This window comes from Hydra viridissima, unplaced genomic scaffold (genome assembly GCF_058129835.1).
Source record: "Hydra viridissima isolate aposymbiotic clone 2 unplaced genomic scaffold, HvirCarnegie_v1 scaffold_1, whole genome shotgun sequence".
In the NCBI taxonomy this organism is placed as follows: domain Eukaryota; kingdom Metazoa; phylum Cnidaria; class Hydrozoa; order Anthoathecata; family Hydridae; genus Hydra; species Hydra viridissima.
The window spans coordinates 30015186-30033075 of NW_028324300.1; the positions used below are offsets into that span (position 1 = coordinate 30015186).

Here is a 17890-nt window from a genome sequence, read left to right on the forward strand (position 1 = left end):
TCATATATGTGATACTTCAGTTATGCCAAACACATGGTATTGTTTAGTAAGATTCCCAAAAAAAATTTTCATTATCTTGATAATGCAAGTTGTTGGTTTTTTGTATTGATATTTCTTTCAACAATCTACTCATCATCCATAAAACCAATCTTTGTCAAGTCTACCATTTTTAAAAAGAAATAATTTTGTGTGTTCAAGATAATCAGTAACCAAATTGACCACTTGTTCACTTTGGTTCTTTTATTCTTAAGTACCACTACTTGATATTTTCTTTCCTCAATGTACTTTCTATTAAAATGTATGGACCAGTGTTCCATTTGTAACTTCTTAATAATTTAAGCTTTAAACAGCCTTAATGAATATTGACTTGTAAATTGCTGCTTGACTTGGATTTGAAGTATCAATACCATCTTGTGACTACTGATTACAGTTTTACTTTTGTAGTATTTTTTGGTTGATGGACAAGTAATATCATTTTTTTCATATTCATCTTCAGACTTGCAAGCATTAGATACATAATTAATATGTTAATTCTGCATTTTTCTTCTAGTGATGAGTCTTCTAAAGGCAAATTACCTCTTTTTCTGTTTGGCTGCTGAAATTGAGCTAAAATTTTGGTCCAGATATTGTTGTTCTTTTGCACAGTGTTATTCTTTTGTGTGACATATCTTCTATTTTAGCAACATAGACAATAACTTCACTTGTTTGACAACAATCCTTTATATAAATAGTTACACAAGTTTTAGATATTTATATCTAGCTTTCGATTGTTCTAGGAAGTTCTGGATTGTTTTGGAAATTTCAAAAGTTGCAGAAACTCTAGAAAGTTCTGAAAAAAAAGAGTTCTACAATTTTTTAGAATGTACTAGAAAGTTATAAAAAGTTTTAAACTGCTGTTGGAAGTTCTAAAGAGGCCTAAAAAGTTCTAATGTCACAAAAAGTTTCTGAAAGTGTTACTAAGTAAGAGTAATAAAGCAGTCTTTTTTTAAATTACAAAAAAACAACACTAATCTCCTTATTTTTTAGGCAAAAGTTTATCTATTTATGATGCATTTCTTTTTTCAGAAAAAAGTTCAAAAAGTTATAACTCAATTATACGTCTTGTTTTTAAAAATCACACTTAAATGCTACTTTCATCAGTGATGCTCTGTTTTTTACATCATTTATTGCTAATAGTTATATTGTACTAGTATTTTATCACACAATTTTTATTTGTAAATTTAAAAAAAATCTGATGCTAAATTTATTTGGTATATTTAGATATTGATGCTGGCAACAATGCAACAATTATTTTCAGCATTTTTAGTTCAGATGACGAAGGAATTGCAAGTATAGATAGTAATACTGGTCAGTTAACTCTACAGAGAAAGTTAGATAGGGAAACAAAAGCATCCATCAATTTAGTAATAAATGCTGCAGATCAAGGAACACCTTCACTAAGTTCATCAGTTAATTTGACAATTGTTGTAATTGATGTTAATGACAATGCTCCAACATTTGCAGGAAATATGAATTTGAGCATTGATGAGAATGTTTTCATTAGAACATTTGTTACTGAACTTCAAGCAAATGACAAAGATGAAGGTTTATACCTTTAAATTTTTAACTAGTTTAAAATAAAATTTTTGATTAAATTTTAAAATAACTTTTTTATAATTTTAAAACTTATTACCTATTATAATATTAAATTACATATTGTAATATAAAATTATTTATTATAATATAAAAATCTTTGGTCATTTGTATAATTTGTAAACTTTAAATACTTTTTAATTTTCAAAGGTCTAAATGCTCAAGTTCGTTTTTCAATTGTCTCGGGTAATATAGACAATATGTTTGGTATTAACAACAAAGGCGAACTAATTACTCTAAAGATTCCAGACAGAGAAGAACAGGAATTATTTACACTTAAATTAATGGTGCAAGATTTGGGTGTTCCACCTCTGTCAACTACAGCTACATATACAATTAAAATCAATGACCTCAATGATAACAGTCCTGTTTTTGAAAAAAATCGTTATAATGTGATGATTAAAGAAAATACAATAAAAAATTCTCCTGTTACCAAGGTTACCATTGTTTTATTTTTATTGAAACAAATTTCAAAATTTCTATTTTTTTTTAAAGTAATTTTTAAATTAAAGTTTTAGCAATTGTTCCAATATTTACATTCAATATTATTAGCTTAGGTTTTTGATATTAATACTGCTCTGTTGTCAATAATAGGGAAAAACTTCATTGAGATAACCCTAGAAAATCATCGAGGTGAACGTAGATGCTTTCCTGAGTACATAAATATAACTTTGAAAATCTAGTTACAATGTCTGCAGGAAAAAATTGACTTTTTTTAATTCATATTTTGCTTTGCAAAGGAACTAAATGACAGCATACTGAAATTCTGCAATTTACAGCAAAAAAATTTCTCAATGCACAGAATATGTGTATAACCCCTAATGTCAGGACAATTAGAATATTTCTTCTTTGCTAAATATACAAAAAAAAGTAAACCATGAAGAAAAATGAAAAAACTGCTAAAAGAGTTACAACTAAAGGATAATAAGAATGTACCTAGGTACTTTAGAACGTAAATAAAAGCTTCATTTTTGCCTAAATAAGTTTAAAAATAAAACAGTTTTTAACTGGTTGATTGCTTGCAGATTTTTTCACTCAAACAAAAATAAAAGCTGTCAGTGCAAAAGCAGATCCTTGAAGTGATTAACTAGCTATCAGTTTTTTTTTTTGTTTTTTTGTTTTAATTATTAAATAAACATATCTGTCTCATGACTTAGATAGCAAAATTAAAATTTAATATACAAACATTGTGCTTAATATAAAGTGATATAATATGTAAGTATTGTGATATTGTGATAAAAGATAAAACAGAAAAAATAAAATGCTAATGTTTAAGACTTTGAAAAAATTTCCACCACACAGCCATGCTTACCACATGATTTTACAGCATGTACTTATCTACCTTGAAGGCAAACAAGAAATGGATTTTTTGTTTATATCATTTGCATGTTTGATAGAAACAAAAGTGAGGTTGCAAATTCTTGACACATTTTTCAGCTCTACTAATACTAATAAAAAAGCTTTAATTTAGTTTGTTTTGGCAGTCAATGGTATTAGTAGTTAAAGGGAAAATTAAGTAATGGTATTAGTAGTTAAAGGGGAAGTTGTTTACAGCAATAATGAAATATATACAATGTTACCATAGTAATTTGAAAACAATGCAATCTCTATCAGAAATTTGATTGTTGTATTAGTGCACTTATTTAGAAGTATATTGAGGTGATAATAAAGGGTTCATTTATTTAAATTATATTATAACTTCCAATATCTAATGCAATCAGCAAAAAATGAAAGAAAAAAAAAATGGTGCAGCTATGTTTAAAGATCATTGAGGTAATATATCGTCTATTGACAAGTAAAACTCTTTAATTGACACTGCAGCTAATTTGAGATAATCAAGTTTTAGTTAGTTTACTTTATTAAAATTCCATTTATCCAGACATCAATGTGATATCTTTAGATAAAATACTACTATTTCAGATTGATTTACGCACTTAGTGACTTTTTCTTGCAATATGTTGTTAATATTTGGGCATCATAGTGTAATTTCTCATAAAACTGTACTTAATGAGTTTTACTTGTCAACCAAAGATATGTTGTTTTACTTTTTATTTTTTAGGTCTCTGCTACTGATAAAGATATAGGCATTAATAAAGAATTAACATACGAAATTATTAGTGGAAACCAACAAAATGTTTTCTCTCTTGATAAAGATTTTGGAAATTTAACACTGGCATCTGCACTTAATTTTGGGAAACAAAGAAATTACATACTCAATATTGTTGCGACTGATAAAGGATCACCATCAAGAAAAGGGGAAGCATTTGTTCATATTACTGTTGAAGGTTTGTTCAAATATTCTTTAATAACAATACTTTTAATTGTTTTATGTGTTTGAAACTTACAAGAAATTTAAAGCTGAGAGAGTGAAAATTAAAAGTATAGTTGAACAAAATTTTTTTTGAATTGTAATTGCTCTAGATACAAATGACTTTACTCCAACCTTTATTGGACTACCCTATCATAAAAGTTTAAATGAAAATAAAAATACTGGAACCTCAGTGTTGCTAATCAGTGCTAGTGATGGTGATTTTGGTCCTAGTGGAGAACTGACTTACTCAATACAGGAAAATCTGCCATTTATTATAAATCCTCAAACAGGTCTTATATTAAGTTATTAGTATATTATTAATATAATATTATTTGTATAATTTATCTAATTAACTTATAATAATTGATTTTGATTTATTTTTAATTTAATCATATATTATTACAGTTGTAATGTTTGAGAACATAATTGTTATACTTTGATGCAGTTGTCATGTTTGAACATAAATTATTTTAATTTTATTCACATTTTTTTTTTTAGTATATTTTTTTTATACACTGCAGGCCAAAAGTTTCCGGTCACTTGGATTTTGTTTAATTTTTTAATTCAAACTCCCATAATTATTTCAATAAAATTCAAATATCATATTTATTTTTTAAAAGATATATATAGCTACTATTTAAGAAAAAAAAAAGCCAAAAAATGAAATTAAAAAAATACTAAGAACACTATTCTTATTACACTGTCTTTTCGTCAAAAAATAAACCACAAGTTTTTATCACTTTTTTTGCGATCCGTGGCATCCTATTTATTAATTTATTTATTATTTCGGGTGTAATTGATAACCAGGATTCTTCTAATATTTGCCACAGGTGCTCTTTGGATGTTGGGCATTTTTGTCTGACCTTTCTGTCCAATTCTTCCCACAGTAACTCTATTGGGTTCAAATCTGGTGATTGGGCTGGCCAGGTCATGATTTTGAGGGCACCATTATCCTCTTGTTCCTTTATATAATTCTTACATAATTTTGAGGTGTGTTTAGGGTCATTGTCCTGCATAAAAACAAAACCACGACCAATAGTTCTTAAGCCAGAAGGTATAGCATTGTTTTCTAGAATTATTTTATATTGTTCTTTTTTCATAATACCCTCAATTTTAACTAGGTCACCTACACCAGCTGAAGAAAAACATCCTCATACCATAACTGACCCACCACCATGCTTGATTGTCGGCACTAAACACTCTGGGATCATTTTTTCTTTTGTTGTTCTTCTGATGTAAATTCTACGCCTTTGCCCAAACAGTTCAAGTTTGGACTCGTCGGTCCATAGTACTTTTCTCTAGTATTCTTCTGTCCAATTTTGGTGGTCTATAGCCCATTGTAACCTTTTCTTTTTATTTTCAATCCGTAGCAACGGTTTCCTGACCGCTATACGGCCAGAAAGTCCTGCTTGTCTAAGACGTCGTTTCGTAGTGGTTAATGAAATAGATTTTGAACAACTCCTATTGTAGCCTGAAGTTATTTCCGGGGCCGTAAGTCTTCGATTTCTTTTATTCATCAATATTATACTATTATCTTCAGCTTTTGTTGTCTTCCGTGGTCTACCAGGTCTTTTTTTTTGTCTTCAAAAATGCCTGTTTCTTTCCATCGTTTGATGGTATCTTGTACAGTACTTCTGGCAACTTGTACTTTTTTGCAAATTTCACGAACTGAATATCTTTCTTTATGTAATGTAATTATTTCAGAACATTTTGCAACCGTTAAAGAAGGTTTTTTACCCATATTTTTAATTAAAAATTTTAAAATTATAAAATTTTAAAATTTTTTTGAAGATTTTTTAATGCAACCGTCATTAATACCAAATGAAAACTAAACAAAACTAAATATTCTTAATCATTTTAGTCGGATATCATTATATTATAAATATTTACTTCATGTTTCAACAAATAATTAACTTTAACAAGACCAAACTCTTAAGAATAATGTAACGCTATATATCAAGTTAAAATAAGCAATTAAAAAAACAAACTTATTTATGTAAGTTTGAGGCCAGTAATACCTAATTACTGACCTCAAACTTACATAAACACTTAAAATTAGTAAGTTTAAGTATTATAAATTAATATTATTGATTAATTTAATGATACAGGATAGATTTTAGCTTTTTATATAAAAAATATCAAGTGTCCAGAAACTTTTGGCCTGCAGTGTACATTTATAAGATAAATAAAACATTTTTAATTTTTAAAAAATTTCTTTGCTAATATGTTATGAAAGAACAATACAGGTTTTTATATCAATATATATAGCAAAACTAAAGAACATAGTAATTTTTGATATGTAGCATATGATAATATATAATATATAATATATGAAAGGATAATATAAAAAATGCTAATTATAATACAGTAATGGTAATAAAACTGTTTATAAATTGACTTTCTAATGAGTAGTTTAATTATATAATAAATGTGTAAGTCTATGTACCACAGAATATTATTTTAATGTTTTAAATTCTTGAGGAACTTTTATGGTCGATTCTAAATGGCTAAATGTCTTGATTTTTATACCAGTATTGTATTATTATCATAACAAAGATTTAAAAGGATTTAAATTGTAAACAGTTGTTTAATGTTATGACAGTAAATAAAATATTTTAAAACTGTTTTTAATAACTACTTATTTATATTTTAACATTTCTTAATATATTTTTTAAAGGATTGATTACAACAAAAAGCCAAATTGATTATGAAGTCAACCAAAGTTTCTTTTTTATGGTCTATGTAAAAGATGCTGGTACACCATCTTTACAGGCCAATGCATCTGTTAGTGTTAGTATAATTGATGTCAATGATAATACTCCATTTATGGTGAATCAAATTGTATTTGTAATTGAAAATGAAGTTGTAGATAAAACTATACTTAACTTAACTGGCATCGATAAAGATAGTGGATCAAACTCTCTGATAGAATATTCTCTAAAGAGTGCAAGTGTTCCTTTTAAAATTCTTCAGGAAGAGTTAAAAGTTTCAGGTGATCTTGATCGTGAAACTGTTGATCAATATAATTTAACGATTCAATTGAAAGATCGTGGTACACCTTCACTAACAAGCTTATCAAAAATTACTGTTATAGTTAATGATGCCAATGACAATGATCCTAAGTTTGGAAAAAGTGTTTATAATTGTTCTGTCCTAGAAAATTCTCATTTTGGTTCGCAAGTTTGTTTTGTTGATGCTACAGATGCTGACACTGGTGAAAATGCAAAGCTGTCATTTTTTTTAAATGACAGTTCAGTGTTTTTAATTGATAAGGTATATTATAATTGTAATTCTGCATTTGTTAAAAACATCTACAAATATTTAGAGCACAGAAAAAAATACACATATATGCTTGTGGCTTTAAAAAATATGTGCATTAAAAATTTTTGCTTATGTTGGGTATTTAAAAGAATTTTGTTTTTTTATGTAAATCTTGTAAATAAGTTTCACTTCAACTGGCTTCATAATAACTACAGATTAAAAAAAGTTTTAGTATGCTTTAATGTTCAATATAATTGCTTGAACTGAGAGCTACATAATTTGTAGACTTTGTGCCAACAAAGTAATACACATGTGGGAAAATATTTTTTCTTCAATTTTTTTCAGAAACAGCAAAGTAAAGAGTTTTTGAAATGAATTTTGACTAATGATGTAAAGTTGATACTATAATACTCTGATTACTATAATAATCTGATGCACAAAAAAGGATGTGCAAAACAACCCAAACCTTTTCCATCAACTTCAACATCAATGCCAAAGCCAGTTATTCATGACTTCAAAGTCATAGAAATTCAGCTTTGGTGTTGCTGTGTATTTGGTGGGACAAAAAAGGCATATTACAGTGAGAACAGAATTTAATTGTACAAAGTAATTTTTGCATTTTATTTTGCTAAAACTTGCTTTAATTTTGATTAATAATGAAAATAACTGAACCAATTCTTTTTAAATTTATTATGGCTATTTCTTATTTATAATTAATCAGTAAAAATATAAGAAAATGTGTTTGCTATACAATTTTTGATTTTTTACTTACAGACGTATCAATTTGCATGCACAACAATTAATTGTACAAAACTGTTTTATTATTTGTTATGAATGTTTATGGTTTTTTTAATTTATAAAATATCAATTTTATTATTGAATTTATATTTCTAGAATATTATTTTCAACAACTATTAACATTTTTGATAAATAAAGGTCATTAAAAACTCTGTTCATCGAACATTATGGCACCCAAAGGTAAGTATTTAAATACTACTCAACAAAAAGTTGTTGTAGACTTGGTTAAACAAGGAAATACTTATAGAAAAGTTGAACAACTTACAAATATTCCATTTACAACAGTTGGAGCCATTGTAAATACGTTTGAAATTCGAACTGGACGAGGGCAAAAGCTGAAGACAACCTCACGAGATCATAGAGAAATTTTAAGAATGATTAAAAAAAATCGGTTTGAAAGTGAAAAAAATATAGCAAATCATCTAAAAAGTTTAACAGGAAACACAATTTCACTAAATCAATTAGAAATCGCATTCATAAAGCAGGGTTTAGTGGATGTATAGCTCGGCAAAAACCGTTTTTAACAAAAAATCATATGAAGAGAAGAATGAATTTTGCAAAAAAGTATTATTTAATGCCAGCATCATTTTGGAAAAGAGTACTTTGGTCTGATGAATCCAAGTTTAATTTTAAAAAATCTGATGGTGCACAGAGAGTTTGGCGAAAGAGGGGTAAAACATTTAATTTGAGTTGCACAAGAGGAACAATTAAACATGGTGGTGGAAGTGTAATGTTATGGGGTTGTATGGCATGGAATGGTGTTTGTAAACTAGAATTTATTGATGAAACAATAAATGCTGATTTGTATAACAATATATTGAAACGAAATTTAAAATCTTCTGCTAAAAGTCTTAGGTTGGGAAACAGTTTTTTGTTTCAACAAGACAATGATCTAAAACATACTGCTAAAAAAACTAAAACTTTTTTTGATGAAAATGGCATAAATGTTTAGAATGGTCTTCACAGAGCCCAGATTTGAATCCAATAGAGCATTTATGGACTTTATTAGATAAAAAAAATAGGTAATAGAGCATTTACGAAAAAAGAAGATTTAAAGAAAGCTGTTGTTAAATCATAGTCTAATATTGACAATAATCAAATCAAATGTCTGGTAGAATTGATGCTGAAACGCTTGTTAAATGTAAATAAAGCAAAAAGAGGACTAACTAAATATTAAAGTATATTAATAAAATACAAAAACTTGAAACTGTTTCTCAGTTATTTTAATAAACTGGTACTTTTTCTTAGCTTTAACCTATAAAGTTTTTCTTGTACAATTATTTTATGTGCAAGTATTTTTATCCCCTTCTTTTTGTTTCGAATTCTTAACCAGGTAATTCAAAAGCATAAAGACAAACTTTATAATTTTTTTGAAGGTTTTTTACCAAATAAATAATTAGAGAATAAAAAAGTTCTTTATAATTACTGCTTGATATAGTATTTTATTCAAAGATGTTAATTTTATTGAAAAATTACTTTGTGCAATTAAATTCTGTTCTCACTGTATATGCTAATGAAAATGTCAAAAGGTAACTTTAATGGTTACAAATAATTGGGTTAAAATTTTGCTTAACTTGTCTATCAGTCTAGGGTACTTTGATGCACAATGCCTTCTCACTTACACTCCTAAAAACTAACTTGCTTCTTGCAGTCTTTTTTTTAGATATATTCCCTTTCTTAAGCTTTCTTTACCTGTAGGAAGCAATACGCTGACTGAAAATGAACAATCAAGTGAAGACCTTAGTGTTTAAAGTATTAAAGTCAAATTTTTGTCAAAATCAAACCAAACAATTTCTTTGCTACTTTTCTGGTAAAGCTTTATGTACTGTATAAAAACTGAAGCTTACTTATGTACCTAAGTTTCCTTTCTATGCAAAACAAAAAATAGAAATACCAACTTTTGTGAACAAAAAGTAATCAAGTTTTAAGTGTTTCAGTGTTAAAAGTTCAAAACTTTGTTAACTCAATTAATTTTATCAATTTGATAACCTGGTTTTATCTTCTAAACCTAAAACATTGGCAGGTAGAGAAAACATGCAAATTGATGAAAATCAACCTAAAGCAAAAAAAAAAGAAGGCTAACACCATCAAAGAAAAGAAATGAAATAAAATTGGCTGATTTTTAGGTAATAATTTTATTTACACTTTTAGTTTTAAACCCTTGTATATAAATGCAGAAAAATTCCAGGTTATGAGTCTGACCAAAAAGAGATCTAGATTTCTAGATCAATAGTGCTTAGGGTGTTAGATCTTGGACAGTTTGGCAGTAAGTGTTAGACAACTATTAGGCAGTTAGTAAAAGTATTATGTATTTTTAGGTTAACGTTTTGGTCTTGCAACTTAATTTGTATTAGGCTTACTGTTATTTAAAGAAGTATTTAAGTATTACAATAGATCTACTTATAGATAGTTGATCTAGGGGGTAATAATATTAAATTTAACTAAATCAAAGTCTTATCAATGTTATCTTAACTCATCAAAATTAGTAATATTATTAAAATTTTATATTAAAATATTGCGCTATTGTTATGTGTTTTTATAAGTAGTTTATTATTATTTTTTATTAATATCTTTTATTACTGAGTGCAACATTATATGACTAACAGTAACAAAAAAAAATCTTTTCAGGAGAAACACATAGACCTTATGATGACAAGCTCAAGCCATCAATGATGAAGAATTTCATGATCAAGGATCATGAGATTCAAAATGTGCATCTGTTTGAACGCTGAAATGAAAAAAGTGTAAATCCTGGCAATAGGATACTTCAAAGACTAAGTAAAGAAAATGCTAAGGAGTGAAGCATCTTTTCTTATTCTGTAACTGGTTAGGATCATATAGTTTCCATATGTAAAGCAGGCTTTCTTGGTAAGCATGGCATAAAAGATCAAAACTAAAAAAAAGTACTTAATTTTTCTGTTAGTCTTACAAATGGGCGTGGAAAGCATGGCAACCATAAAAAGACTGACAAAGATATTTGTAAGTGTGTTTGTGACCACACTGTTTCCTGTCAGGACAATAATCTTCATAACAAATACCTTAATGTCTATCAGATTGATTATCAAATGTATCATATATTAATGAACAGCAATCTTGATTTGTAAGATAAATGCAAATATTTATTGTACCATGACAGTTTTAACTTTGAGTTCAATGCTAAAATTAGCTTTTCTTGCTCTGACATTTGTGAAAGATGTGAGAGATTTATAGCTCAAATAAATGTTGCTAAAAAAGTAAATAACAATATTTTATTCAAAGACTTAAAAAGACAGCATGAGCTTCACATCAGGAAAGCTGATGCACTTAATATTTTGATTACAGAGGCCATTTTAGCAAAGCTAGCTCAAGAAATGGCATTAAGTTGGATTGGTTTTGAAAAAATATTTTTTGTATTCATGACAATGGAAATAAATCAGCAAAAATGTTTTTGTATGCAGAGCATTTTACAGCCAAAGTCCCTAATGAGGTGATCCCTTATCTAGATCATTATATTTCTACACTTAATAATTCCACATCAAAGCTTATATAGTTTATGAATAACTGCTTTTGCTATTTTGGGTTTACAACACATTGGGTTTTTTTGCCATTTGGGGTTTACAACACATTGAAAAGCAGAGACAAAAAAAAGTAGGAATATTCATTTTGGATAATGTGAGTCACATTATCCAAAATGTCTTTAACAACCAGAGTCACATTATGTGACTTTGGTTGTTAAAGACATTTACTTTAAAAAAAAGCATTTGACCCCCTTTTCAAAACCATCACTGGCATTAAATTCAGCAGGACTAAACTTGAATTGGGCAAGCAATTCATTTGACATCTTACTGTTCGGATTTTGTGCCAACATTTTAATGGGGGAAAGAATTGTCTACCCTTTTATCCATCAAGCCAAATAGAGCATATGTCGATTTCCTGCCTCTAAAGACTGCAAAAGCTAATAACATAAGAAAGTTTTAAATCACGTAAATATTCCAGCTGAAGCCACATTTTATGATAACATCAGAAAGAAAAATACAGGTCCTGAAGATTCGAATGACACTGAAGTTGTTGAATGGCTGTTTTTTTTAAACTTGTATACAGAATTTTAATAAAGTAATATAACAGATTAGTGTTTTGTTTTATTTTTATTGTTTTATGATTAAATTTGTAGTAAAGAATATAAAACCTGGTGTAAGCAACCTCATCCAGTTAAAGAAAAACCTACTAACTTTTACAAATATGCCAAAGAATAAATATTTTATTGAAAAAGTACTTAAGTTTAGTGTACCAAAATTAAAGAGTTAAATTTTAACTGAATTAAGTTAAACTAACTGAATTAGGACAAAAAGTACTTAAGTGAAAAAACGAAATAGTCATTACCTCAAAATATTTCATGGCTTTATAGCTAAAATATCCATAATATACCATGAAATATACCATAAATGGTTTTACCTTATTTCAGTGTCAGTTTGGGTTTTTGCCTAATTTCAGTGTCAGTTTGAGTTTTTGAATTTCATTCTTTCAAAATGGGTATTTTCTGACTTATGTATACTTTGCACTGAGGTCTTCAAGTGTAAAGTTAATCAATAAATAAAAGAAGAAAAGTTCACTTTTTTCCTGGAAGTGCAAATAATTTGACATTTTTGTCTGTCAAAGGAGTTTACAAGTACAAGCAAAATTATCAAAACGCATTGTTAAGGAGATTTAAAATAAATATATGACCAAACCACATAGTTAATATAAATCACATGGCTTGGTCATAGAGGAAAAAAATTACAAGTTTTCCTTTTTATTAACTTTTACTTTGGTTTTTAACTTTTAAATGTTTAATTGTTTTAGATCAGTGGAGAAATTAGAACAAATGCTTCTTTAGATAGAGAAGTGAAGGACAATTATTTAGCAACAATAGTAGTAAAGGACAATGGAGTAAATCAACGAGGTTTTTTTTTTATTTCATCACTATAGTATGAGAATAATTTAATTTTGTGACACTTTTATAGTTAACTAGGCAAGCATAGAAGGTTGTAAAACTATTTTTTCAAAACATTTTTAGAAAATCTTTGTAACAATATTGAATATTACTTTTTAGAATCTAAAGCATTGCTGAGTGTAAAAATTCTTGATGAGAATGACAATCAGCCAAAGTTTAAAATGAGCAGCTATAATTTTAATTTTCAAGAAGAACAAGTTGATGGAACAATAGTAGGGAACATTTTTGCCACTGATAAAGACATAGGAAGCAATAAGGAAATTGTTTTCAATGTGATGGACAATAATAGGTATAATGAAAACTTTTAATATGCTTACATATATGTGTAGTAATATAATATATTGCAATAGTACATATGTATGTATGTATGTATGTATGTATGTATGTATGTATGTATGTATGTATGTATGTATGTATGTATGTATGTATGTATGTATGTATGTATGTATGTATGTATGTATGTATGTATGTATGTATGTATGTATGTATGTATGTATGTATGTATGTATGTATGTATGTATGTATGTATGTATGTATGTATGTATGTATGTATGTATGTATGTATGTATGTATGTATGTATGTATGTATGTATGTATGTATGTAAATATGTATTTGTGCTATAAAACTTCACTTAAAATGTCTTAAAAAAACATTTAGATTTTGGGTCGAAAATCACGTCAACCAGGGGATTTTGAAAGTAAAAAGACTTAATCGTGAAGAAAAGGATTTATACAAATTCAGAATAAAGGCCACTGATAAAGGCACTCCTTCTCTTTCTTCTGAAGTAAATGTTGTTGTTGCTGTTACTGATATAAATGACAATAAGCCTTTAATTGAAACTAAAACGTATCAGAGAAGCATAAAAGAAACTGTTGCAAATGGAACATTTGTTGTGAAGGTAATTTTGAGCAGTTTTTTTTGTGGTGCAAACTCTTTTCCTAAAAAAGATCTTTTATTCCAAAGTCTTTTCAAAAAAATATAATCAACTTTTTGTTTTTAGATTTCAGCATTAGACCTTGATATTGACAAGAATGGTGTATTTAGTTATCGCATAAAAAGTGGCATTAATTCAGATCATTTTTACATTGATCACAAGACTGGTGTCATCACCACAGCTGCTAACTTAGACTATGAGACAATAACTTCTTATCTCTTAACTATTGAAACCAAAGATGAAGGATCACCACCTTTATCAGATGAAACTATTGTAAGCTAATGATGTTTCTGATTCTCCTTTTTGAAACATTTTACAGAAATATTTTTCCTTATAATTTTTCAATATCTTTGTCACAGCTATTCACATGCAACTTTACAAGTTTAAGCAACTTAGGACTTGATTATTGTATAATTTGATGATTGTAAGTAAAGACAAAAAATAACATTTGAAACCACTTGAAGTGTTATTTTTTGAAAAAGTTTAATTTTATTACTTAGAACTGATAATGAATTGTATGTATTTTTAATGTCTGTATAAGGTCAATATAACTATTATTAATGAAGATGACACAGCCCCAAAGTTTGAAGAAGTGAAAAATGTCTCAATATATGAGGATCTTGGTGTTAATCAACCAGTCTTACAGTTCAAAGCAACAGATGCAGATGGTTCAGAAATAAGATATAAAATTGAGGGAGGAAACACTGATAACACATTTGTTATCAATTCAGAAACAGGACTTTTTTCCTTGAAAAATAATCTTGATCGCGAAAGGATAGATTTCTATAACATCAGCGTAAATGCTTCAGATACAAATAAGCATAATGTTATTTATGTTCCGGTAATCGTCCTTGATGTGAATGATAATTATCCTCAATTCAATCAAGTATCATACAATGGGACTGTGGTGGAAGAGAGTGATGACTTTACAAGTAAGATTTGAGAAGATTTTTTAAAATTTTAAAGATTATTTTAAAGATAGTAATTGATTGTTAGATAATTTCTAAATATTTGTGATGATTGTAGCTTTTGTTAAAAGATTTAAAACTTTTTTACAAATAAATTGATAAAACAAATCACATAAAATAAGAATAAAAAATATTTCTTTTAGTTTGAGTTAACAGTTATTGTTAACAGTTAATATTTATGTAATAAATGTCTCTTAACTGTATTTACAACTTTTTTTTGCGTTTATAGTTATATTTTTTATTTATGATTCTATTTTGCATTTCTGTTTCTACTTTAGAAACCTTTCATTGTTTTTATAACCTTTTTTAGTTGTGGAAATAATGTCTTTCTTTTTGCAGAAGTCATTGTTTCCGTTAATGCAACAGATAGGGACTTGGAAGAAAATGGAGAAGTTGAATACAGCATTGTTTCTGATAACAAAGATGTGTTTGGGATTGACCTTAAATCTGGTTTGTCTCTATTTGAGTGTTTTTGTTGTTAATTCTAAATACTTATTACATGCTTCATTTAAAGTCCTACAAAAATATTTTTTAAAAAGTTATTTAAATCATCATACTTTTGTTTATCTCAGTTCATAATATGAGTTTTCATTGCACAATTTAAACAAAGTTCTGAATGTGTATTAACTTAAGTGTAACTCAGAAAAAGGAAAAACAATGCATTTTGTTTAAATACAATGTTCAAAATTTACATGTAGCGTTTTTCAGAGACCAAAAAAAAATTTTTGCTGAAATTTTTTATTTAATCTTGTTAAAGGTGGTAAGCAACTGGAGTTTTTAACTTTCTAAAATTTTAGATTTTCTAACATATGTTTTATCACACATCATACAATATGCTATATCATGCTATAATCACATAATTAAGACCAAAAGTTCAAGTTTTCAAAATGTCAGTGTTTCTAGTTTTCCAGATCACAGCATCAGTATAAACTTTCTTTTATATGAGTATTATTGTCATTAAACAAAATGACAGTTAAATTCTATTTTCATCCAGTCTGTGCTTTGTTGTTGTTTTTTGTTGTTTTTTTCCCAAAGATTAGTTTCTACAGGAGATAATCTTTAAAAAAAAACTTTTTTTTTTACAAACTCAAGTTCATAAATTCATAGAATTTAATTAGTACAAGTATTATAAACAAAATATTTAAAATTGTTAGGTATTATATATCCTAAAAAAAAATTGGATCGGGAAGTTGTGGATTCGTACAGAGTTGAAGTTGCAGCATCTGATAAAGGCACACCCTCTCTCTACTCGACTGTTTATGTCACTATCAATGTTGAAGATATCAATGATAATTCTCCCAAGTTTGAAAATACTACTTATAACATAACTATTGATGAAAATTCAGGAACAAATATCACAATAGCCCAGTTAACAGCATATGATGCTGATAAAGATGAAAATGGAAGAATTACATACAAAATTACCGAAGATGCAACAAGGTCATTTGTAATTAATGAGACAAGTGGTCTACTGTCTACTGCAGTTGACTTTGATAAAGAAAAAGAAGATTTGTACTTGGTTGAAATTACAGCTTCTGATCATGGTGAATTAGTAAAATCTAGTGTTGCTAAGGTCTCTGTTTTAGTTTTAGATGTAAATGATAATGCACCAGTAATCCAAACAAAAACATTTCCTCCTATAAATGAAAGTGTTACCATAGGAACTAAAGTAAATGTAATTAAAGCTAGTGATGCTGATAAGGATGACATTAACAAAAATCTTGTTTTCACTATTACTCCTGATACATTTCGCATAGAAAGCAATGGAAACGTTTTTTTAAATAGAGCTTTGGATCGTGAACTTGTTTCAGAATACACTGTAAAAGTTCGAGTTGAAGATACAGGTCTACCGAGACTCTACACAAGTATGCAATATACAGTTAGTGTGACAGATGATAATGATAATGCACCTGAATTCTTATCTTCCTATTCTGGTAATTATTTCTTGAATTTTTTATTATTTTTATTTATTTAGTTAAAAATATATAATTGCATAATTTTTTTTTTGTATATGCAGTACTGTGAATAAGTTATAGCCCACCATAAGTTTATAATTATCTTTGATTTTATCGTAAAAATATGAAGGACTTAAGAAGTAAAAAAAATCAGGTTTATAGACACATATTATAAACAAAAATATCTAGAAATAATTTGATAAAATATGATACAAAAAGAAAGAACAATTAATACTTCTTATGTCCGCCTTTTGTGTTGATCACAGAAACGAATCTCCTGGGAATCGATTCATATAAATTTGTAATGAAATTTTGTGGAATATTGTCCCACTCTCTTTTTAACATTCGAAAACATTCTTTGACATTTTCGGGGTTATATTCAGCCTTTTTTTTATCCAAATAATCCCAAACATGTTCAATAATGTTCAAATCTGCACTTTGAGGAGGCCAGTTCATTACTTTGAGAACTCCCTTCTCACACATGTCCTGTAAATATTTTTTGGCTACTCGGGAACAAGGTTTGAGAACATTGTCTTGCTGTAGAATGAAACTATTATTAATAGTCCAGATTTCCAGATGGTATTGAATGTCTTAAAGTTTCTTCATACTGTTCTCCTGTCAGTTTGCCATCAAGTCTGATTAAATCACCTACTCCAGATGATGAAATACAACCCCAAACTAAAACAGAACCTCGCCCATGCTTAATTGTTGGATGTAGACAATCAGGGCGATAAGCCTCTCTTACCCTTCTTCTTACATACTGTTGTCTTCTGCTACCGAGCAATTCAAATTTTGATTCATCTGTGTATAGTACACGGATTAACATTCCTTGCGTCTATATGTTATGCTGTTTTGCATATTTAAGTCATTTTTCTTTATTGCCACGACGTAGTAAAGGCTTTCGAACTGCAACACACCCTCTCAACCCAGCTTTTAGCAAATGTCGTCGAATGCAGAAATTCAAATTGGGCTAGTTCACTGGAGGTTTTTTTCCGATTTCGCAGAGACACATTTTTTAAATACTTTATGTCATGTTTTGTAAGCTTTGGAGGTCTTCCACT

At 28.0% G+C, this 17890-nt stretch overlaps 1 protein-coding gene across 1 annotated transcript in view; it reads left to right on the forward strand.

Moving 5' to 3' along the window:
* LOC145192143 (protocadherin Fat 4-like) overlaps window positions 1–17890 on the forward strand; it is a 41397-nt gene that overhangs the window by 16709 nt on the left and 6798 nt on the right. The window contains exons 15-26 of the mRNA XM_090073485.1: window positions 1261–1584; window positions 1783–2069; window positions 3692–3917; window positions 4054–4233; window positions 6621–7216; window positions 12821–12920; window positions 13071–13260; window positions 13630–13870; window positions 13973–14179; window positions 14448–14838; window positions 15214–15324; window positions 16029–16808. Of these exons, the coding sequence (XP_089929611.1) occupies window positions 1261–1584; window positions 1783–2069; window positions 3692–3917; window positions 4054–4233; window positions 6621–7216; window positions 12821–12920; window positions 13071–13260; window positions 13630–13870; window positions 13973–14179; window positions 14448–14838; window positions 15214–15324; window positions 16029–16808 (3633 nt within the window). The remainder of the gene's footprint in view (window positions 1–1260; window positions 1585–1782; window positions 2070–3691; window positions 3918–4053; window positions 4234–6620; window positions 7217–12820; window positions 12921–13070; window positions 13261–13629; window positions 13871–13972; window positions 14180–14447; window positions 14839–15213; window positions 15325–16028; window positions 16809–17890) is intronic.